At 39.6% G+C, this 20,530-nt stretch overlaps 1 protein-coding gene across 2 annotated transcripts in view; it reads left to right on the forward strand.

Annotated features, from left to right (window-relative positions):
• Positions 1-20,530, forward strand: part of LOC311020488 (melanopsin-A-like) — a 37,343-nt gene that overhangs the window by 6,408 nt on the left and 10,405 nt on the right. For both annotated transcript variants that reach the window (XM_084020536.1, XM_084020537.1), the window contains exon 3: positions 19,736-19,878. In XM_084020536.1, the coding sequence (XP_083876662.1) occupies positions 19,736-19,878 (143 nt within the window). The remainder of the gene's footprint in view (positions 1-19,735; positions 19,879-20,530) is intronic.

A 20,530-nucleotide genomic window follows, 5' to 3' on the forward strand; every position in this document is an offset into this window, starting at 1 on the left:
ATCAGAAAACACGCACACACAGATTACGGGAGGCAGAGCAGAAATGTTTTTCCTTATCGCTCTACTTCACAGACACCTCTCAGCTGCACGGACATCACGCTTCGCAGCTGAAAGGTGTACTTTATTTCCTCTTCCAGCTGTGAGGACACTGTACACATGTGCAGGATGTGAAGGTGATCAGGTGGACCGATGACACACTTCATGAGAATCATGTGTGTAACGATTGCGCTTTTTCCAGCCGCCGCGTGTTGCTGAGCAAACACATATTGACGTCTGTAGTCAGAGCCTTCATCCATTGTTCCGCAAATGTTGTATTGATTCAAAATTGGTGCACACGTGTTGTTTATTAGAAAGCTGTTCTAGCTGTGCTTCACTCTCATGCCAACTTTCCACTGACTCGGTTTTTTCTACGACAGACATCGAAAATACCGTCAGGCCCATTTTATCCAGCGATAAGTCTAGATACCAGTCCGGTGACACTAAATTTCTTGGAAAAAATTATTTATCGTTGGCTGTACACATTAAAAGTAAAAAATGAGATGACACAGTAAATTGGGACTTGATAAACACATACAGATCAGTGGTGGAAAGTTAAGAAAGGCAAAGAAAACAAGCAATCCAAGGCAAAAACCGCAAAATCCAACAACAAGCTAAAAGTCAAAAACCAGAACAGGGCAGAAAAACTGGGCACAGGCAGTCTTGAAAACAAAAACAGGAAATGGTCATACACGGGAGGGCTACACGGGGAAATAATGCTGGAAAGCTCGACTCGAAGTTCTGAGAGCCTGGCAGGGAAGTGGTGTGTGAGCTGGTGTATATAAACTCAGTGAGTGATGGGTAATGAGGAGCAGGTGTGGTGAAGGCATTGGAGGGAAACTGAACAATGGGAGGAAGTGAAGCCGGAGTCCACGAAAGTAGTGATTGAAAAACACAATAAACCAGGAAGTGGGAGTTTAGTCTGGACGAGTCATCACAGTTACTAAGTACATTCACTTAAAGGACCATACCAGTGTTACTACGTCATTGTCCACTGACAACATTGGCCAATGAGTTTACATAAACCTCTTGTTTACCAAAGTTGCTTGATTTTTAGTTTGTCTGTTTAGTCCATATTTAATAAACGTTTCAGAGCACGCGTTGCTTGTGCCGAGAGTGTGCTTTTCATTGAGGTCGGCGTACACCAAAATGAGACCCTCTTGACAACTTGACATATTATGGGCTAGCTCCACCCGGGCCACTTGCGTAAACTAGAAGCAGCCGGAGATTAACAACAAGTGCACCCAGAACCTGCTTCTAGCTTTGGATGCAGACGTGATTTGATATCAATACGCACATTTTAATGGATTTTATTAGAGTAATGCAGTCATTATAGATGAAATAAACAATGCTGTGGTTTTCACAAGGTGGAATAACATAAACCCAGCAACTCAACAGTCTGGTAGAGTGTTTTTACAACATCCATGGCAGTGAATGGAGGTTAAAACAGGTCGGCTGAGCTCTACGAAAGTAGACAGACACTGATGCACACACCGTGTGTTGAATACAGGAGAAATCTCTGCTAATGGAGAGAAGTCAGAATTAGACTGGTATGGTCCTTTAAATGCTGTACTTGAATGAATAAAAAAGTAATTAGTAACTAGAAAAATGTATGTTACATTACTTTGCTTCAAATGTCCCTTCGCTAAGTCCCGCCCTACCAACCAATTCAATCAGCTCTGAGTGTGCGACAACTATCCAACTCTTCCATGCATTTGGATATAAAGCTAGTCTTGGCTTAATGTTGTGTAATACTGATACATGTTACCTCCATAAGTTGGAAGGAGATTCATATTTATAATATGTAATGTTTTACATTTAAAAAAATGCTATGCTAGGCTAGCTACCGACGGTATAGAGAGATAAGTCACGCCCCTTCTGGTGGAACAACATGGGACCATATTTTCGAGAAAAAAAAAGTATGGCAGTCAATGGCAAGAGATAAATATTTATCAGCAAAATTATCTTTCAAATTGACAAACATGACATGTTTAATTCATCCATGGGGAAGGGTGTGACCTTTCTGTACTGAATGTCTACACATACTGATTGTATGTTCACTTTTACACCGTGATCTGTAGGCGATGACTTCTATCTTTATTAGGGATGTCCGATAATATCGGCTGTCCGATAATATCGGCCGATATTAGCCTATTTTTGTAATATCTGTTCATATCGTTATCGGTTTTTCCACCGATAATGAAAACCGATTATATAATGCCTGGGTTGTGCTGCTGCCTGCTGCTGCCGCTGCTGCTGCTTGTTGGGTCCTGACATTTACCGGCGTGCAATTGATGACATCATCAAACCGCACCACCAAAAAAACAACAGAAGAGTGTGGCTAGTGTAGCTAACAGGTTGCTCGCTCGTTGTTACACAAAATGTCTGCGGTCTGGAGTTTTTTTTAACGTTTCACCCGGGATACCAGATTTGCAGTTTGTAAAGATTGTGAGGCGCATGTCATGCGAGGGGGGACCAAGGCTTCGTCATTCAACACTTCGAATTTAATCTCTCACATCAAGAAAAACCACCCGGAGGCACACGAAGCGTTTTTGCAGCAACAATGTAAGGGAAAACAACAACGAGGAAAGGACTCCGTGAAGAAAACAACGCAACTGTCGCTCAAAGAGTCAGCAGAAAAAAAACTGAAATACAACAAGGAACACCCAAGAGCGAAATCTCCCTCTTAAACAGTAGTACGAGGATGAGAATTAGAGAACTTTAAGTCGTTGCACTCTAATTTATGTTTGCTTCTTTGAACTGAAGCTGTTTTTATTTTTGTGCCTTTTTTATTTGCACATTTTTTGTTACTCATGTGAAAGAGAGGGCAGAAAGAAACGGTTTATATTTTTAATGATTGTTTTAGCCAAGTTATGGACAGTTACATATGGCCCATCAATCTTTCAGCATCTTTCTCTGGACAAAAGGAGAACTTTGTTTACTACTCTGGAAGGTTTGAACTGAACTGTGTGCCTTTCTTGTTTTTATTGCACACCACATTAATATTGCAGGTTTTGTTTTTGCTCATGTTTAACAGGGCTGATTGAGCCCAGTTTATATTTTCAATTGACAATTACTGTATTAGCCCAAGTAATGGGCTAAGGACTGAGTCTGTCTCTAGGCTATGTCTTTGCACTTTTATTGCCTTTGTGTGCACTTTACCTCATTCCAAAAGTGTTGTTTGTTGTACCTCATAGAAATGAGCAGTTTTCAGTAGGCTGTCCTACACTACACATGTTTACACATGTTGACAAAATGTTAATAAATATGGAACTTTTCCATAAGTTGAAGTAGTGTCCTTATTTTTTTTATAGACAATGCATGACAGGAGATAATGTGATGGGACCTAAAATTAGTCTGGGGGGAAAAAATGCATATGTATATCGGTATACCATATCGGTTGATATCGGAATCGGAAATTAAGAATTTAGAGAATATCGGCTATCGGATATCGGCAAAAAGTCAACATCGGACATCCCTAATCTTTATCCTTTTGACCTGTTTTCACCGCTGAATCAGCTTGACATGCTGGAAAGATCCTTCAACATAATGTACGCACTTCTGTCTGCTTCGCTCTCAAAATCCCCTTTTCTCTTTTACATCTATGCATTTATTTATATTTGTTCAGGGAGTGCAGTTAGCGACTCCATGGTCGCTCTGACAGCTTGATGCATTAGCAGCAGAAGGCGGGGCTTAGCGAAAGGTCAATTCTCTTATTAATACACACACAGCTATATTCATTTAGTGTTGCTCTGGTACTTTGTGGGACAAGTCTGCTTTAATTAGCCTGATTCATCAAATGGAAACTAGAAGACACACACACACACACACACACACACACACAAAAGCCCTGTGATGTGAAAAATAAACAGCAGCTACATCATTCAGCAATATTAATTATAATCTGTGTATGTCCTTTCTCTCTCTTACAGTGGTTGCAACGACTAGCGTTCCCACATGCTACACATACAGTTGGCCTTAGTAGAAGACACAACACAATGTTATATGCTAACCTTCCTTTGCTGGCATTGTTTATAATCGTATTTGATGAGACAGATTTTCTTCTTTTTCTATTATCCCTCTATCCCCCTTTGTATGTAATATTGGTGTCTCCCGTCCTTACCTGGGCGTTGAGGCCGCTACTGACCTGAAGTCTCGTGGGAGCTATGGGCTATGACACATGTACCCACATGAGAGACCTACAATGTAACTGTAGCAGAGATGTTGGAGGGTTACAGCAGACGGCGCTAGAAATGAAGTGATGGTGTCCACCAACACAGATTATTAACCTGTAGATTATACAAGCCATCAGTATATGAAGTAATTAACAGGAGCACCACCTTTACCAGCTGCAACATTTCAGAGATTAATCAGTAATTATAATCTGATAATGTATATTATTCTGAAATGGGCCATTCTGCTTTATCATAGTTTTAACTTTTGGTACATTAAGTATATCCATCCATCCATTATCGATCACTGCTTCTCCTTAAGGGCCGTGAGGGGGCTGGAGCTGCACCCAGCTGACACTGGCTGAAGGCACTGTGAAGGCACTGTATCACAGGGCTGACATTTAGAGACAGACTACCATTCACAGTCACATTCACTCCGACAGGCAATTTAGAGTAATCAATGAACCTATGCCAAAGACATATGCCATATGCTATGTCTTTGGACTGTGGGAGGAAGCCGGGGAACCTGCAGAGAACCCACACTAACACTGGGAGAACACGCAGAATAGCCCATTTCAAATCAAATCAAATCAAGCTTTATTTATATGGCAGCTTTCATACTTTGCAGTAACACAAAGTGCCCTACAGAAAATAAGAGCGAACAAAACAAAAACAAAACAAAATATGAACAACAAAGAAACACCATTAAACCCAAAACCTCCCACCCCCACAAATATATACAGAGATACACAGAGACATACACACTCACGCACACACATTGCCAAATGCACAGACATACACACCCACACACACAAACACACCCACACCCACACACATACACTATCTGTCACTGAAGAGACATGGCTGGGCACCAAGATCTGAGGAATATATGATATTGTTGGATTGTATTATTGATGCATGGTTTCATCACTTTAATGTTGCGATTGGTAAACATAAGTCCAACACTAAATGTAAATGCTTTAAAACCACTCAATCCAGACACCATAATTGGAAGATACATCTTCATAGATTCAGTTGATCATCTTACTTTTATTTATTGTTCTATGACAGCTGTCAACAGGAGCGATTAAAATGACGTTCACAATATAAATCACTTTCATTCACAAAACAAACAATAGAAGCTCGGGAACCTGAATGGTATGTTGAGATTCAACTGGCAGGTTGATATTTACTCAGCTGGTTCAAACCTGTTTTCCTTTCCAGCATAAAAGTCACGGCTCGGCTGCCTCCATTTGTCTCCAAGATAAGAGCTCAGATCAGAGATGGATCTCTCTCCACTCTTTCTCATCCACCTCTCTGTTTTGGTTTCTCAGCTCAGGGTTAAAGGATCAAAAAACATATTTTGTCCATTTCTTCAAATGGTGTCTATCCATACAGATAGTCTTGGTTTTATTTGTTCAGCCTAGGACACATCAGTCTCATCTGACAACAGTGGCAGATTTATCACTGAAAGTTTTTTTTTTCAATACAGTGTGTCCTTGATTTAAAAAAGAAGCCGATTATATTATGAGCCTCTCATTTCCTGATTTCCCTATCTGAAATGGATATTACTAGCTCCAGTTTTGGCCTCTCATGTGCGTTAACGTTGAATGCAAGTCAGAAACCAGCCCTCTTTCTTAAAAATGACATTCAACCTCCTGTACCAAACAGTTCTACACGAATACACACACCGTTACACCACTAAAACGCATTTATTTGGCAATCCTTTGGTTTTGAACCAAATGAAAAAGGAGAATGTGAACAAAGTGATTTGTAAGATGTTCAATAAACAATTAGTAAAGTTGGAAACATCCACAAACAGCAGTCGGACCAAATGATGAGCAACCAACCCTCATCATCGAGGCAACGTCCCATCAAAGGCAACAAAATATAAATGTGACTGTCAACAATGGCGAGACCGTAAGAGGGCAGTTACTGCTAAGACCTGGACCTGAATATTTAACTTTTCGGTTATTTGTTCATTCTGGCATTTTGGGTCTATATTGTATTTTTGAATCCCTCAGGATTACAAACATGATTTCAATGACACATAATACAAACAATACTGTAGAATAACAGAACCCTTGAAAATAGGGTTGCAAAATTCCGGGAATTTTGAAAAGTGGAAACTTTCCATGGGAATTTATGAATTAATGGGAATTTATGGGAATAAACAGGAATAAACTGGGAATTTTTAAAATTGATGGTTGGCTCTTCGAAGGGGACTTAAATATAGCTGAGGAAAGTTATTTTGTAGCATAATCTTGACTAAAACAAACAGATGCCATTCAAATACACTTGAATATCCATGCCATTCCTCAACCACATGCACAGAGCACTGCTTAGTGCACGGCTATTGAGACCACGCCCCCTACTGGCACTGTGCATGCCTCCATCACATGTACAGAAGATCACTAGAAGACTGGACCACACTTTTGAGCCTGAAGCACAAAGACTATTGAAGGCACACATTTGAGCTTCTGGACTAAACAAAGTGAAGTAAGCTGCTATTATGGGGAAATATATTTATTAAAGCTCTAGTCTACGATCTGAAAGGTTTGAAAAAAGCACCCCCCCTCCCCCCCACACACACGCCCCTCCCCTCTGTGCTCCTCCGAGCTCGTATCGTTCTCCCCTCGCAGCCTCCCACCTCCCTCTTATATTACAAAAATAGTTCAACGAAATGTGTTTCTGAAAACATTTTAGGTGAGAAATAAAATATGGAGTTACTGAATCTGTCTTTTTTTTAGATCGACAACGCTCAGTTTAAAAGATTTTCGAGAGCTTGCGGGCGGCGGCCCTCCGTCTCTCGAAATTCACCGCTCCGCGACGGCATTGCACGGCTTCTTACATAGACAATGAATGGGAACGTTCCATTCCATTTTTGAATGAGTGGGGTTGGAAGTATTGAACCTAACATTCTTGTTTTTGACTTCACCCATGAAACAACTAATTAAAACATGTTCTGTTCTACTTTCAAATAAATCTGTTGAAATATCTGTTGAAAACCTTTTGTATGGATGTTTTTTTATGACTTCTGTTCATATTTATGCTTGGATATAGTATATTCCCAGTTAGTTCCCCTGAAAATTCAATTAATACCCATAATTCCCATTATTCCCATGGCAAGTTTCCAAATATGGAATATTTCCAAAATTCCCAAGCTTAAGTTCCCGTGGAAATTTACCGGAAACTTTCTGGAAATTTACCGGGAATTTTCCACCCCTTTGCAACCCTACTTGAAAATGAATACCTTTAATGAAACCAGAGATACCTTGTATCTGCCATGCCGTCCTGCCTGCTAAGCGAGAGGTTAAGGCTGGTAGGTATACTGCAGGTGGAGCCTAGCCTGGTCCCACTCTGTACACCTGCCTTCACTGTTGGTGACAAACCTTTCTTCCACACCCCACAAGGGTCGGCATGTACCAAGCGGACTGTAACCAGCCTCCTCTATAACTGTGAAGGCTTAGATGTCCTCATAAGCTGCCTCCAGCTGTGTGTGTCGAATTTACAATATTTGAACCACTTTATTATAGATAAGATAGCAATAATAATGTATTGATCCACAGGACACAAGTAGGTAGAGATGAAAATAAATAATTATTCATAAAGTGCATAAAATAAAAATAAGAACAGGAATCTAAATAGAACTCAAAGTTTCAAGCCAAACAGTAGTAATACACACACACACACACACACACACACACACACACACACACACAGACAGAGATGTATGAACTAAAACAAATACAGTATTTTTTGTCTCAAATGATGTGATTAGAGCCAGCAAAGCTGACACAGTACATGTAAGAGTGATATGATACCGTCTACCATAACAGTCGAGTAATATATAATATGATTAAGTAATATTATATATTAAGTTATTCGTGTATACGAGTTTAAAATTAGTGTGTTAAAAATGACAAAAAATGTTATGCATATGCATCAGGATAGAACAAAATAGGATTTTATCACAATAAGGTGATCGCGGTGAATAATCGTAAATATCATCATGAGTGACGAAAAAGCTGAAAATTACAGGCCGATTTAAAAATACATCATGTAATAAAAAAAAATGAATTTGATTTTCAGTAAAATGGATGTTCTCTGTTTGATGCAATACAAAAATATTAGTCTGTTTTTTTCAATTATACTGTTTTTATCTCTGTGAAATTGTGATTTTTGAAGGAAAGAAGAAAAGGGTCAATACAACAGGGCAAGTAGTTAGTGTTGACTTTACACTCAGCTACTGCAAAAGGCTGTCATAAATTAATTAGTTCCAATTCAGTCGTTAGAATGAAAGTTGTTCCACCTCTTTAATAAACGGGCACACAGAGATCACATGACATATATGTCAGCAGGCACCGTTAATGTCAGTGTGAAAATGTGCATCGATGGCATTTTGATGACATTTCAGTGCTGTCTCTTTATTTCCTTCTATGAGTCAACATGTGATTTAATGACAGGACAACCTGCAGACTGCAGACTTGAGGTTTCCCTCAATATGAAAATGACATTTGCATTTCCTCATTGCATGAGTAGATTTTACCTCGATAAATAACATACTATACTATGATAGTATGATACTATACTGACTTTTTCAACATTTTCATGATTTTTTCGTCATACAATGCTATGACTTTTTCGACATCAGTGTCAGGAAGTGCAAATGGGAATAAATGTCTCTGTCATGCAGACCTTTGAGGGGTCTAATATGATTAAAGAAATTTTTGCAGTAGACTCACTTCTCATGACAGATAATACAGTGAGTATTGATCAGTGTGGAATTACATTTTTTGGTTCCATATATATATCCATTTGCCTTATTGTGTGTGTTTCATTTACTGCTGTCAATGTTTGAGGTTGGGGCTGATTTGAACTTCTTTATATACTGTTGGCTACTTTGATCTGCAACCATGCATCATAATGAGCATCATATTTTTGTAGTATCACTGTGAGAACCACGTATCGCTAAAAAGACTAGCATGAAATGGAAATACTCAAGTGAAGTACAAGAACCTTGAATTTGCACTTAAAAATGGTATTTGAGTCGATGTATTCAGTTACATTCAACAGCTGGCTTGAATTATTCTCATACACATTCTGGTAGGAAGAAAGGAACGTGGATCTGGGGATCCCACATGTCCCCTCAAGGGCCCCTGAAGTCTCTCAAGCCCATATTTGAAAACCACAGCTCTGCTGCCGGTCCGCTGATCCATCAGCAGGTTTTTAAAACTTCGGCAGACGTTCAGTGTTTCAGCTTCCTGTCATGGTGTGTGACACACCGCTGATTCTGGCCTCACATCACACAATCATCTTGTGTTTTGGTGATTGTTTTACATGGCAACCAGGGAGTTTCTGCCAGGTTTACACGGCTGATAAGATTTGATGTGAATTTCCCAAATGTGATGTGACACAATAGTTTTGACAGTCCACAAGCGATCTCTGAGTCAGAATAATAAACAACAGAGAGTCTGCAGAGGATTCGAGTTTGATCCCAGATACATGTTATTGGTAGTACTGCAAGGACTACTACTCTTACCACATGTGCTGCAAAATTAAAACATTCAATAGAGAACTTTGATTTGAAGGAAAGTGACAGGTCAGACGTAAAACCCACGAAGCAAAGAGAACTGAACTGATGTGAGTGAAGTAAAGATAAAACTTATAACAACATTGAGGGGTAAAAACTATGACAAAGATAGAGGTAGAAAGGAAACAGAACTGATTGGTTGACTAGATCGACTGTATGCAAGAAGTGGACATAGTCACTGTGACGTCAACCATTGGTTCTTGGACTGTCACTTTGAAGCCTTGAGTTGGGCATTTTGGCCGTTGCCATCTTTGTAATTTGGTGCCAAGTCATTGCTTTGTAGTTGTCAACGTTTATTGATGGTTACCATGATCGATATTCTTCTACATCATATATTGATATAAACCAAGCATCTGGTAAAAATAATCAAAGGTTTGCACATGCAGGGAACTTGTCTTGATTTGGTGCGTAACAATAAACACATTGCAAAAATCATATTATGAAATAGAAAAATCTGATTTAATGTGAGGTGGCTCTCAAGGACGAAATGTCTAACCACTAGCTTGTCAGATGTGTGTGTTACTGGGAAGGGATAGTCAAGCAAATGTAAAAGCAGCAGGACAAATCAGGCAAACATAGCTCCTTAGACTGACAGCACATAGAGGTTCATGACCTGTTAGACTGTGGGAAATGTGAAATAACATTATAGTAACTTTTCTGGTTTTGCTTCTGTCCAAAGTTGTTGTTGCCCCAACTTGTATCCCAGCACTGGTCATTTTGGAAAGGAAAGATAAACAACATTTTGTCATTTAGTTCTGGTTCTAGAGGCTGAAAAAGAGGCACAGCGCTTAGGAAGTCATCTCTGAACAAATAAAACGAGGCATGAAGGGAATGAAAACCGAAAGCAAGGATAAAAAGATATGCTGATAGCAGGACATATGTGCAGCTAATATATATCATACACACACACACACACACACACACACACACTGGAGGGATTTGAGGCCACAGTGAGATGTATGAAAATGTCTCATATGTATAAGATCGCTCCCTTGAGGTGAACCCGAGGGCTGGATTTATAGAGTCAAAGGATCTGGTGTTTAGCTCTTTTTTTTAAACTCAGGATAAAAGACGTCTGTGACACAGGTTTAAATGACCAGACGCCAACTACAAACTGTTTTTATTATTTAAAACACATTTTCAAATACTTTGCTACACTATGATTATTTCTATTTTCTACTAGTTTATGCTTCTACTCCACAACATTTCAAATCCTTTTTCTACATGCAGCTGATAATACTTCTGTACTTTTACTAGGATTGTGGATCTGAATACTTCCCCTGATTATCTAACTAGAATCAGAAGTAATAATATTTATTATGAGCTTATAAACATCAAGACCTCAAGGTTTTTGTCCAATAGAATACATAAGCTCTGCGTTCCTGTTGGTCGTTATTCAAATAAACTTTGAGATTGATGTTTTTCCTTCTTGGCAGCCAATGGTTCTGTTATGAGAACAACTTCCAAATACACTAGATCATGTATTTATTGTTTTATTTAATTGTATGTCAATGTGGTAATGCAGTTATGTTAAGTGTTTTTATAACCGTCCATCCAACATTAGAGAGCTGGCTGATAAAAAGCATAAAAAGAGTTCTGTCACCAGAAAATTAGTGTGATGACAAAAAACAAGCAAACAGGCATAATGAACAGGATGATATAACATTTGGTTGTTGAAGCTTCAACATAACAGAGAAGCTGTTGGTTCAAAGACGTATTTTGGAGATGAAAATCTGACCGGTGAACGTTTTATAAACGAATGTAATACTTTTAGCTGTTAAATAATGAGACAGAAAATGCCCTGAGCCTGCGGTGTTTTTTGGACCTCGGACCCGCTGGTCCATAGAGGCCGTGAGAACAAGTCAAAAGCACATTTTAAACCTCTCTTCATACTGATAATCTGTAAATAATCCGCCCCCATCGTTGGCCCCAAACTTGTATCTTTTAAAACACCAAAGGCTCCTGGTGTCATAGAATCTGCTGTAATTATAGTAAAGTCCTGATCTATTGACTCTTCTCTGAGGAATGAAGTTCACAGATGGGTCAAGTTCAAAAGGCTGCCTCATAATCCTTAAACTGTAAACCTGTGTTTTTGCAGGTTTGATCTTCATGTCCAGCGTGTTTGTATTGTCTTCTGTGGATAACTGGCCCAGCTGTGATGTCTTTTCCCAGCTGTTTGCCCAGTCAGAGCTGGGTGTCCTAAAAAAGCCACCATACAGAGGATAAATGGGAGGACTGGCATGGCTTGTTGAGCTTCTGTAACTGTAACTGTTAACGCGCTAACCAGCCTGGTTCCCCATGTTCTACTATGCTTCCTGGATGATCAGCAAAATAGTCCACCTGCCAAGTATTTCTTTTTTTTTTTTTTAAGCGACTGCCCTTTTCCAAACAGTTTCCAAAGGTGACTTCTCTGATGGTTCTGTTCAGCAAACCATCTGGCAGCTCAGCTCACAGCTTTCCAGGTGTTTATATATCTCTGCAGTGGCTCAGCAGATTTTTACTATTCAAACTGCGTTTGAAACGTCCATCTCAGTCAGGTTGCTGCAACACACAGCTGATAAGCCTGGCCTTATGGGAAATTCAGACTTTTTCATTTCAGGTCAGTGGTACAAAATTAATCATGTTTTTGTTTGTCTGCTGTGTATGAATATGGATTTTACAGGGAAGTCAGTGAACAAAATCCTGAACAAGTTTTATCATATAAAATATAAATAATATAAATATAAAATAAAATATAATATAAAAAAATATACTCCCTTATAGATTCTATTTCTGGCCATCCTATGTATACACATTCTGTTTTTGCCTCTCTGTATAGCGGTTCCTATTGTTAATGGTTGAATCTACATTTTGGGTGCATAATACAAATACTGTAGACCATGCAAAAGTGAGACAGCCTACACCAAACAAGTGTCTTCTAGCTTTGTGTTTACTGCTAGTTAGCAAACGGAGGGCAAAGACTAGCTAGTCATTAGCATGTCAGCATTTAGCCTGAAGCTCCACTGTGGCTTAAAGCTGTGTACACACCGGAAGAACTGCCCAACTCGCGTCGGTAAATGCGGCGTCGGCTACTTAATATGGCCGACTCGAACAACGACATGGGCGGTTCACACCTACGGAATTACAGCCGACGCCATACGTTCCGCGCTTGCGCGAGATGTAATGTCTCCAATACAACAGGCGGCGCTAATCTGTATTGTGGGCCAAAAAACACGAAAGCCTAGAATGGCTGTAGTTTCTTTGTTCAACACTGTGAGCACTACAAACACAACTTTATTCAGGTAAAGTTTTTGATATTGAGACTAGAGCTCTCTAAACCTGCACAAATAAAACCCAAACTATCTGCATACGGTAGATACTGGAAGAGGGAGACAATGTTTTTTGACAAAATGCATATATTTAGAGAATCGGTGTCACTTAAACTGGTCAGATATTTAAACTAGATTCATTTATTTTGCAAATATATAAATATTTAAAACAGATTTTAATAGATGACCTGGACTCGACCAATAAAGTTTCCTCAGGCAGGTTGCTAAAAAGATTAACAACATCTTCCTCTTTTTCTGGTGTTTCATTAAAGCATCAATATAACGCGGGAGGTGTTTCATTCCACTCAGTGTTGTGGTGGAGTTATTGATCTGTGAGTGGATCAAACACTGACCTCAATCAGTTCCACAATAATGCCTGTTGTATAAGAGACCATGAACATGCACGCGCGCACACACACACACACACACACACACACACACACACACACACACACACACACACATAGATGTATATATGTTTGTCATGTGATGCAGCGGTTCAGTCAGCTATGGCGTGGGAAGCTTTCAAGGCTGACTGATGAAAAGAGGGCGCACACATACAGGAACACAGCCATTTATAGTCACTCTCTCTTTATCAAATTGATGCCTGGTGATGATGATTGCAGCCTAGCATGTTAATCATGACAGTGGTTTTAGCCTCATTACCTCAAAATTTCTGTTTTTTTGCGCAGAAGAAAAGCTTATACTGCTCTCTCCACGTCAGGTTTTCAGTTTAAAATGTAGTTTCTGTCTGTTGTATTATAACGATACAATGTTTTGTCTTGTTGAAAGGAATAAATCCTTGAATCCGAATCTTGAAGTTCTGAAACTACTCTATAATGTTGCGGAGATGTCTGTAAATGCCTTCAGAGATGTAATAAGAAGAGAGACACACCTTTCAAAAACCATCTGAGTCTGTGTTTGGGGCAGAATTAGGGGTGTGAATTCTGTATTCTTCTGAAAGGTGAAAAAATAAACAAACCACAGAATTACTTATTTAACATTATTTATTCTATAAAAAAGTAGTCCTGTATAATATTTTATGCTGAATACAAACATGTAATGCTCAGTTATTTTTAACATTTTTCAATAGACTACATGCTGGCAGGGGAGAGAGTGTCTTAAACCTATTAAAACATTAATAATAAGTATGAATCACGATTCATCCGATTAAACACATTTTATATTGATTATTGGTGAAGCCAAAACGATTCATTCTATTTATTTATTTTAGCAGATCGATTTAGTTGAATCGATAGGACTGACAATCGATTCATCGATTAATCGAATGAATCGTTACACCTCTAGGCAGAATGCATTTCACATGCAGCTGAAAAACAAGCCACATTTAATTTAAAGTTCCTAAACAGCTCCTTGAAAGAAACAACCTGAATATAGCCTCAGTTCATAAAATATGTTCTCACTGTAAAGATGGAAACACACGTGATTTAAGCCAAATCAAGCCTATGATTTGAATTTTCTCCACAGATTTTCTCACAGTGTGACTTCGTCTGATCCTGATGTAATACGTCAACAGTGTGTGTGTGTTCAGATGGAACGTGTGTATGTGTGTGTGGGTATGTGTGTTTGTGTTCGGATCATGAAAGTGTGTGAATGATAGGTTGTGTGTTTAGGATATGTGTGTTAAATTGGTGGTGAACTGGAGGCAAACCAATGGTAAATTGGTGGTATAGTGGTGCTGAACTGGTTGGTGAACTAGATGTTAACTGGTAATAAATTGGTGGTGTGAAAGGGTGTTAAAGAGTTGGTAGTGAACTGGAGGTAAGCTGGTTAAAATGGTGGTGAACTAGTGGCATACTGGTGCAAGAGGTTAACGGGGGTGAAATGGAGATGAACTGGTATTATATTGGTGGTAAACTTGTGGTTAACTGGTGGTGAACTGGCAGAAAATCGGTGCTAAACTGGTGGTTAACTTAAGTAAACTTTTGGTGAACTGAAGGCAAACTGATGGTGAAGTTGATCTAAACTGGTGGAGAACTGGCATTAAACTGGTGACAAAAGCATCAGAAGAAGAAGAAGAAGTTGCACTTTAGCTATTTAGTTACAACAGTAACAGTTAAGCAGTGAGCTAAAACTATCCATGTTTTATCCTCTTCATTAGCAGTCGTTAGGATTTGGTAACAGCAACAATAGATGTAGTTGTAGTAGTACAGCATGTGTTCTTCTTCTGGTACAATCTGTCAGTAAACTCTACTTTTGAAACCTCTTCTGCTCTCATATATAATGTAGCATCCGCCGCTGCCCTTCAGGCATCACACTGAGGGCTGATGGGAACTGGAATTGACACATCAAGCTTCTTGGCTCTTATTCTTCCCATCATGCTCCTGTCACCTCACATTCTTCATCTCTGCTGACGGTTGTTGTCCGAACGTCACAGCAGAGCTTGCACAGAGTCAGACCACCGGACGTGTTGAGAAAAAAACATAGAAACAGACTCTCTAACAAACAAGCAGACACATTCACAGGAAGCAGACGAAAGAACACTCACACTTATAAACAAACTTGCAAACAAACCAAGAGATACAATAAGAAACAATAATCAATCTGACACATAAAAATAAAAACAAACACATTAACAAACAAAGTGACACACTGACAGACACATCAACAAACAAACAAAAAATAGGGAAGCAGACAGAATTTGGTAATAGAGGAGCTAGTTGCACTAGAAGTGGAGTAGCATTTATAGTACTGGTGTAGAAGTACTGGTCCTTCTAGTAGTAGTAGTAGCTGCAGTCTTAGTGAAAACACATTATTACTTGTACCTACATGTCAGTGAGGGGAAATGTGACATTAAGGGCTCTCGGAAATTACAGTTGCATCTTTTCCTATCCAAAAGTAGTTTATTGTTATTTTAATGCAGATGCAGAAAGAACACGGGTTGAATGATTCTCTCTACCTTTTACCCACCTCCTTAATAATCCTAACAATGCACTGAGACATTTTGTATTTCATATTTCCTTTCATCCAACCTCTATCAGTGCTCGGAGGTGAACTTGCAATTTTTGAATCTGCATAGAGCCTCCAAACGTATACGCCCAAACCTGTTTATGGAGAAGCATCATTTAACCAGCAGAGATGTGTTGTATGTGTTTTGACAGTGGTTTTTTTTTAATCATGCTTCTGCTGTTTGGTTTGAGGGAACGTCAAGTTTCGTCATTGTGACAGGTTCTTCTTCCACATTCTTGATGAACAAATTGTCCATTTGTTTGTAGAAATCTGTTAGTTTCAGTCAAACAGTAGGAAACGAGGTGTTTTGTCGTCTAATGAATCTTCTCCGCTTCGAGCTTCAGTTCAGATGACTTTCAGATGACTTCATGAGCGGAGGGTTACTGGATTATCTGGAATGAGGAAGAAAAAGCTTCATAGAGGAGATAAGGAACGATATGTGAAACTTTAATTACACCCAGTGATTTAGACCCCACTGTCATTACAGTAAGAGATTAATCTGGGTCAGACGCGCATCGAAAAAGGTACATGGTGAGATTGTGTGACATAATTACAGTAGTGATGGATTCCTGCCTGCTGTAACCCTGCCAACACTAATCCACCTTATATCCAGTTCAGGGAAGATTCTCTATTTGCTATAAATTTGCTGCATTCACAAAGTGTTAGCACGAGTCTCCTGGCTCACGCATTATTCAAAGGTAGCTAACAGCATTGTTAGAGCCAAAGACAAGATGATTCTGGACTCATCAGTAAGAATTCTTGAAGACAGTTTCATTGACAGAAACTAAGGGACTCATCAAAGATCCTCAGCATCTAACGTTCTCTAGTAAGTTTTTTTCATTTGCCAAACTTTCACTGTAACCTTCACTGTAACTCCCTTTAATGTGACTGTGCGTCCAAATATTAATAATGAATACTTAATAACTGTACATGTAGACGCTTGTTAAATCATCACACGGGACTGTTGGATGTGATGAAAATGATCGTAATGAGAAAAACGACCTTTCACTAAAGTCACCGAGATAATTTACATGCGAAGCTGAGCAGCTTCCAGTTCTCATTAGGCTGTAATTATCTTAAGTTAACGTCCTGCTGAGTGTTCAGAGTCCTGCAGGCGTTGTCGCATAACAACAGTGAACTTATAGGCGAAACCAGCGTTTCCACCAGTGTATTGCATTAGCATGTGTCTGGTGCGTGTGTGATGATTATGCGTCAGCAGTGAAGCCACATTAAGAGAGAGACAGCGTCAGGACAACATGGGTTGCTTTCCAGAGAGATTTTCAGGACAGAACGTTTGAGGAAGCCTGAAGTAAAAAAAACCCAAAGCTGCCAGCAGTGTGAACGACTCCACAGCTCTGCTTTACATTTTGTAACTGCAGGAGCACAGGGGGGGAAAGGCAGCGGGGATGGTGACACTGAAACGCTGAATCCTTTGTGACAGGCCGCGCTGCTCTAATGGGGTGACAGATTTGTGACCTTGCAGAAGCAAACGCTCGCCGCTGATGAGATGGAAAAACATTTTGATAATGAAGATGTGTTCTGAAGCAGCCACCGCAGACCGGAGGAACATTTATGTAGGCTTTTGCGTATGAATATGTATATACGTGTGTCTTTTTAATGAATACGATGATGTTTTGTGTCTGGTCCAGTGACAGCTTAACAATTCAATAATCCTCCTACAGTTTAATGCCCTACATGTGTCTCTTCTAAAACAGACACGAGATTCAAGTTTGGATTTATTCATTAGATATAGAAGTAGAGGCCGAAGTAATCCCACATCCCAGAGGATGAGACTTAACTTCACTTCCAGCTCCTGAGGGAAATATCTGTCTCTTGAGCTGCTAGATGCTGAGCAGGTCAAGTCCTGTGGCACTCTCTCACAACACAACACAATGAGAGCCATGCAAGTGAACCAGAAGAGTTAAGAAACTCCCCATGAAGTTGATAAACATGCATATTCAGCTAAACATTCTGTGGAGGTTCATCCCAACCAGAGAGCCTGTGTTAAACCATAACTGTGTCAAAAGGTACCAACACTTTAAGGAAACTTGGGGTTTAAGAAGTTAAAGAAAGTGCAACTTTTGCGTTATTCTGACAAGCGTCAACGTGTCGGTTTGAGTTAAGTTCAGCTGTTGATTCTCACTTTGAGGCTGCAGTTAGTCAGTTCGGATGTGTGTCCTTGAGCCGACATGTTTGTTTGTTTGTTTGTTTCCCGCTGCGTCAGCTGTCTGCTGTCACCACATTTTTGACTCCATCACTGTCACCGTGTCCTTCACGCCAACATAATGCCCGGGTGTACCCATGTCTGTCTCATTGATGGTGTGTGTGTGTGTGTGTGTGTGTGTGTGTGTGTGTGTGTGTGTGTGTGTGGTAAACTGTTACACCGGTTTGGCTCCTGTTTAATACAGTTAATAGTAAATGTTGAACTGAAGTCTGTCACCATGGTGTGACTTAGTGTTGGAGGAAAGCTTGCTTCGTTTCATTTTGACTACTTAAAAGTAATCAGTAAAACCAAATGAATGAATGAATCTTTGTGTTTTTTACAAACATGCAAACGTGCAGGTCAGAATTAGTCGAAACACATCTAAATAACATTTTTCTTATTTCTTTTCTTTCTCTAGGTTAACATTTGAATCTGAGTACAGTTCTGTGAATAGTTTGAGATCAAACTAAACTGCATATGAGTCCTCATACTGGTGCAGGAAGCTCTGATGCAGAGATAGGAGGGACAGGTCGGCTCCACAGATATTTTAGATATATTTTATTCAAGTGTGCTTAAACAGGCTACTGCTCTGACTGACCTATGTCTGATTAGCTGTGCCTTTATATTTCTGTCGGCAGCGGAGTAATTTATGCCGTTAACATGGCAACAGTAAGACATGATGAAGAGGTCTGGGCACGACAGGGAGAAGAGTTCATTAGAAACAGTGATGTAACGCGTGGAGATATTAGTTTGTCAAAAAGAATTCAGGCTGCTAGCTGGTGATTAGATAAAGGTCTATGGATGTGACGGCATTTTTACTTATTGTACAATGATAACGTCATCACTATAAAGGACTTTTTATTCTTTCATCATACTTACTTGCAGGAGTTTTTTCTTCTGAAAGACAAATAAATTAGACTACTGGTCACCAGAGATGAAGGGAAGGTAAACCTAACTACCTTCCCTTCATCTCTCAGGCCAGAGACTTATCATACAGCGCTCGTCCTCTTCGTTTTGGCCCCTCATCCACAATCAAAGGTTTATATAGTATAACATGTGACAGAAATGTGTTGAATTGATGTAAATTGAGTGTCAAATACTATAAGTAAATCAATAAACAGCTGTTATTGTCAAAGGTGAAGAAGCTCACTTAACCCTCAGAAAGTTTTTCTTATCTTCATATCGGATGTATCAGCTATTTTATGTATCTTTAACTGGCCAGACATGCTTGTGTAATAATTAACACATGTTTTTGTGTCTGAGATATTTTGTAAAAAAAAAAACGTTGCGGGGACAGATTTTGTTTTTTAATGAATAGGAAAAACATTAATTCTCGAAAATATCCTTATAAGTGTAGATAGGACTGCATTGTACACCTCTGGAAACCATCTTCCATTGACTGCAGGCAGTCTGCAGCACGGCCACATGTATTATTTCCTGTTTGGTCTTCCAGGTGGCGATGGTGCCCGAGAACCCGCACCCCTACCCCACAGTGGACGTGCCTGACCATGCACACTACACCATCGGCTCCGTCATCCTCGCCGTCGGCATCACCGGCATGGTCGGCAACTTCCTGGTCATATACGCGTTCAGCAGGTAGGACGACTTCCTGCACTTCTGCTCCTTAGAGGATGGAAATTGGAAACTGCAGTTTCCTAAACATTACTGACACATGCTGTGAATTCTAATTCTCAGAGATATGGCTTGGAGCTAATCCGATGTTTAGTAAATTATTAATTGGATTTTTACTGCAATTTGACAGCAGTGGGAAGCCGACGAGAGGAGGCTGAGATTGTACGTTTTTCTTGTGGTTTCTTGTGGTTCCACAGTCAAACAGGTGCCTGTTAAACCAGAATCCTGATGAGATGAAATAAAGGCGTGAATAACTTTCTCAGGGTTAATGCTTTGATTGTAGAGATGCGTCTCAGCTGAGAGGCATTAGATTTAGATTTAAATTCTACTTTATCGCTGAGCACAGACAAAACAAATGCAGTAACCAGAAGTGCAGTGAGCACTTAAATGCACCAAAGTAACACTGTAGTATAAACATAGTAGGCCGTGCATATAAGCATAAATATAAAATATATTTGTAGGTACGAGTAATGCTAATACATTCGTGTATTATTGGTATGTGAGTACTAGTGCAGTAAGTAAGTAAGTGCATGTGCAGCAGGTGAGTAAGTGGGAGCCATCAGTGTTTTATTCTTAAATATTTGGAAGTGCACTGAATATAGATGCAGACGATGTC

This window comes from Eutrigla gurnardus (genome assembly GCF_963514095.1).
Source record: "Eutrigla gurnardus genome assembly, chromosome: 11".
NCBI lineage: Eukaryota > Metazoa > Chordata > Actinopteri > Perciformes > Triglidae > Eutrigla > Eutrigla gurnardus.